The sequence below is a fragment of the Apaloderma vittatum genome, unplaced genomic scaffold (assembly GCF_000703405.1).
Source record: "Apaloderma vittatum isolate BGI_N311 unplaced genomic scaffold, ASM70340v1 scaffold33341, whole genome shotgun sequence".
NCBI classification, from domain to species: Eukaryota; Metazoa; Chordata; class Aves; order Trogoniformes; family Trogonidae; genus Apaloderma; species Apaloderma vittatum.
This window is the reverse complement of record NW_009697892.1, coordinates 1-2,645: the sequence shown is the minus strand read 5'-3', so window position 1 is coordinate 2,645 and position 2,645 is coordinate 1. Positions and strand designations below refer to the sequence as shown.

At 62.5% G+C, this 2,645-nt stretch overlaps 1 protein-coding gene across 1 annotated transcript; it reads left to right on the top strand.

The window, feature by feature from the left end:
• Positions 1-6: 6 nt before the first annotated feature.
• ASIC4 (acid-sensing (proton-gated) ion channel family member 4) lies at positions 7-2,511 on the top strand (the record flags this gene model as incomplete). The annotated part of the gene is made up of 8 exons (XM_009877811.1): positions 7-159; positions 385-529; positions 737-863; positions 901-1,061; positions 1,390-1,446; positions 1,544-1,697; positions 2,052-2,143; positions 2,432-2,511. Coding segments are annotated over 8 exons (969 nt in total), but the record flags the coding sequence as incomplete, so codon positions are not given.
• Between the last annotated feature and the right edge of the window lie 134 nt (positions 2,512-2,645).

Genomic DNA, 2,645 nt, shown 5'->3' with positions numbered 1-2,645 from the left:
TGGCTGACTCGTCTCGCCAACTACTCGCGCTTCTTGCCGCCCCGCCACTCCGAGCGCACCATGCAGAGCTTCTTCCACCGCCTGGGCCACCAGATCGAGGACATGCTGGTGGAGTGCCGCTTCCAGGGAGAGCGCTGTGGCCCTCAGCACTTCGCCCCTGTGAGTCCCTGCCTGGCAGGGGAAGGACAGCGATGTTTCACTCCTCACCAGCAAAGGTGGAGGGGTGGCAGTGGTGGGGAGGCTTAGATGAGCCTTTCCAATGGCCATGCAAGACTGTTCCAGCATCTCCATGTGGTTGGAAAGGGGTTCCTGGACTGCATCCTTCTTGCAGAACACCCTAATACATCCCTGCCTGCTCCCTCACCCTCCCTTCTCCATTCCCAGGTCTACACACGCTACGGTAAGTGCTACACCTTCAATGGGGACCGGAGGAATCCACGGGTGACCCGCCAAGGTGGAATGGGCAACGGGCTGGAGATCATGCTGGACATCCAGCAGGAAGAGTACCTGCCCATCTGGAGAGAGACCAGTGAGTGGGGCCGTGGTGCGAGTAGGGCATGGGCAAGGGGTGCTGGGAGGAAGGGCTGCTGCACAAGCAAGGCACCCCAGGGTGCAGGGGCTGCGGGGCACCAGAATGGTGCTAGGGCCCAGGGTGCAGGTCCTGGGTGGGCATGGGGGTGAAGCTGAGGGCTGTCCCTGTGGGTAGGCGTGCAGCCCTCCTGTCATTCTCCTGCAGACGAAACATCATTTGAAGCTGGCATCCGAGTCCAAATCCACAGCCAGGATGAGCCACCCTACATCCATCAGTTGGGCTTCGGTGTCTCGCCCGGCTTCCAGACCTTTGTGTCCTGCCAGGAGCAGCGGGGAAGGCAGGGGGCCCCTTTTCCTCTCGCCCCGGCAGCTCACCTACCTGCCACAGCCGTGGGGGAACTGCCGGGCCAGTGTGCAGGGGGAGCAGACGCTGCCTGGCTATGACACCTACAGCATCGCTGCCTGCCGCCTGCAGTGCGAGAAGGAGGCCGTGGTGCGGAGCTGCCACTGCCGCATGGTCCACATGCCAGGTGGGGTCTGCGTGGTGGCGTACGGGCACCCCGCTGCCCTCATGGTCCTGCCTGGTATGCCCTAGCACCCTACAGCCTGCAATAAGGACCACCTTGCCTCCCCTTGACCCCTCTGTAGCTAGGGGTACCCCTCTGCATTCAAGCAGCACCCCTGCCCCATCTCTCTGCACCCAAGGGTGTCCCCTGCCCCATCCCTTTGCACCCAAGTGTCCTCCCCTGCCCCATCCACTCCACACCCAAGGGCCAGCCCTGTCCCACTGCCTTTAGGGGATTGAATCAATGGTGGGAGGCAGACTCCCATCACCTCTGACCAGCTCCTTCTCTGCAGGCAACGAGTCCATCTGCTCCCCCAACGTGTACATCGAGTGTGCTGACCACACACTGGGTAGGTGTGGTGGTGGGTGGGGGACTAGGGGCCAGCCTGATGCCCCCAGGGAGGGAGCTGAGGGGGTGCAGCCACCCCAATGGGTGCATGCCCCTAGACGCGGTGGTGGAGGACAGCCAGGAGCACTGCAGCTGCCCCACACCGTGCAACCTGACGCGCTACGGCAAGGAGATCTCCATGGTGCGCATCCCCAACAAGGGCTCGGCACGCTACCTCGCCCGCAAGTACAACAAGAACGAGACCTACATTCGGTGAGTTTTGTGCCGGCACTGGGGTGAGGACCTGGGGAACCCCCAACCCACTCCTGGTAGTGTATGGGGAGTGAGTCCTGGCACACATGGTCCCTGCAGCATCTTCTACCCAGGTGTGACTGCCATTAGAGCACCTCCCCAAGACATCTGTGTCCTCCCAGTCCTCCTGACAGCACCTCCCTGGCCTGGGACACATCCCTTCTGTGTCCCTGCAGCACCAGCTTGAGAAACCCATGAGGGTCCTGGGAACACCTGGGAGCTTGCGGGCTGGGTGGCTGGGAAAGTTCTGGGTACAGTGGGGGTGGGAAGGTTTGTGACCAGATCTCCTTGCCGAGCACTGTGGTGTCACCACAGGGAGAACTTCCTGGTGCTGGACATCTTCTTCGAGGCGCTCAACTACGAGGCCATTGAGCAGAAGAAAGCCTACGACCTTGCTGGACTTCTCGGTGACTCCCTCCACTCTCCCCTGGGACCCTCAGGCGTGGAGCTCCGGGTTGCGGGGGGGACCACACAGGGCAGGAGCCAGCTGGAGCCAGCTGCAGACTGACTGAGGGGTGGCATGCTGCTGGCTGTCCCCTGTCCCACATGTCCCCTGCTCCCTCCATCCTGCCCCATGACCACACTGTCCCTCTCCGTTCAGCAGCCCTGGCACTGCCCGCAGCCCCTCTGGCCCACCCCAGGTTCCCAGCAGGCTGCACAGCATCTCCCAGTAACCCTCTCCTTCTCCTCCCCAGGGGACATCGGTGGGCAGATGGGCCTGTTCATTGGTGCCAGCATCCTCACCATCCTGGAGATCCTGGACTATGTCTATGAGGTGCGCTGAGCCTTTGGGGCTGTGTCTCAGCGGTGGGACAAGGCGAGGTGCAGAGAGGGGGCCAGGCTCCCTGGGGAGGGGGTGGCATGTGGGGCTACTCCAGAGGGCTATTACAGCCCACAAATTGGAGAACA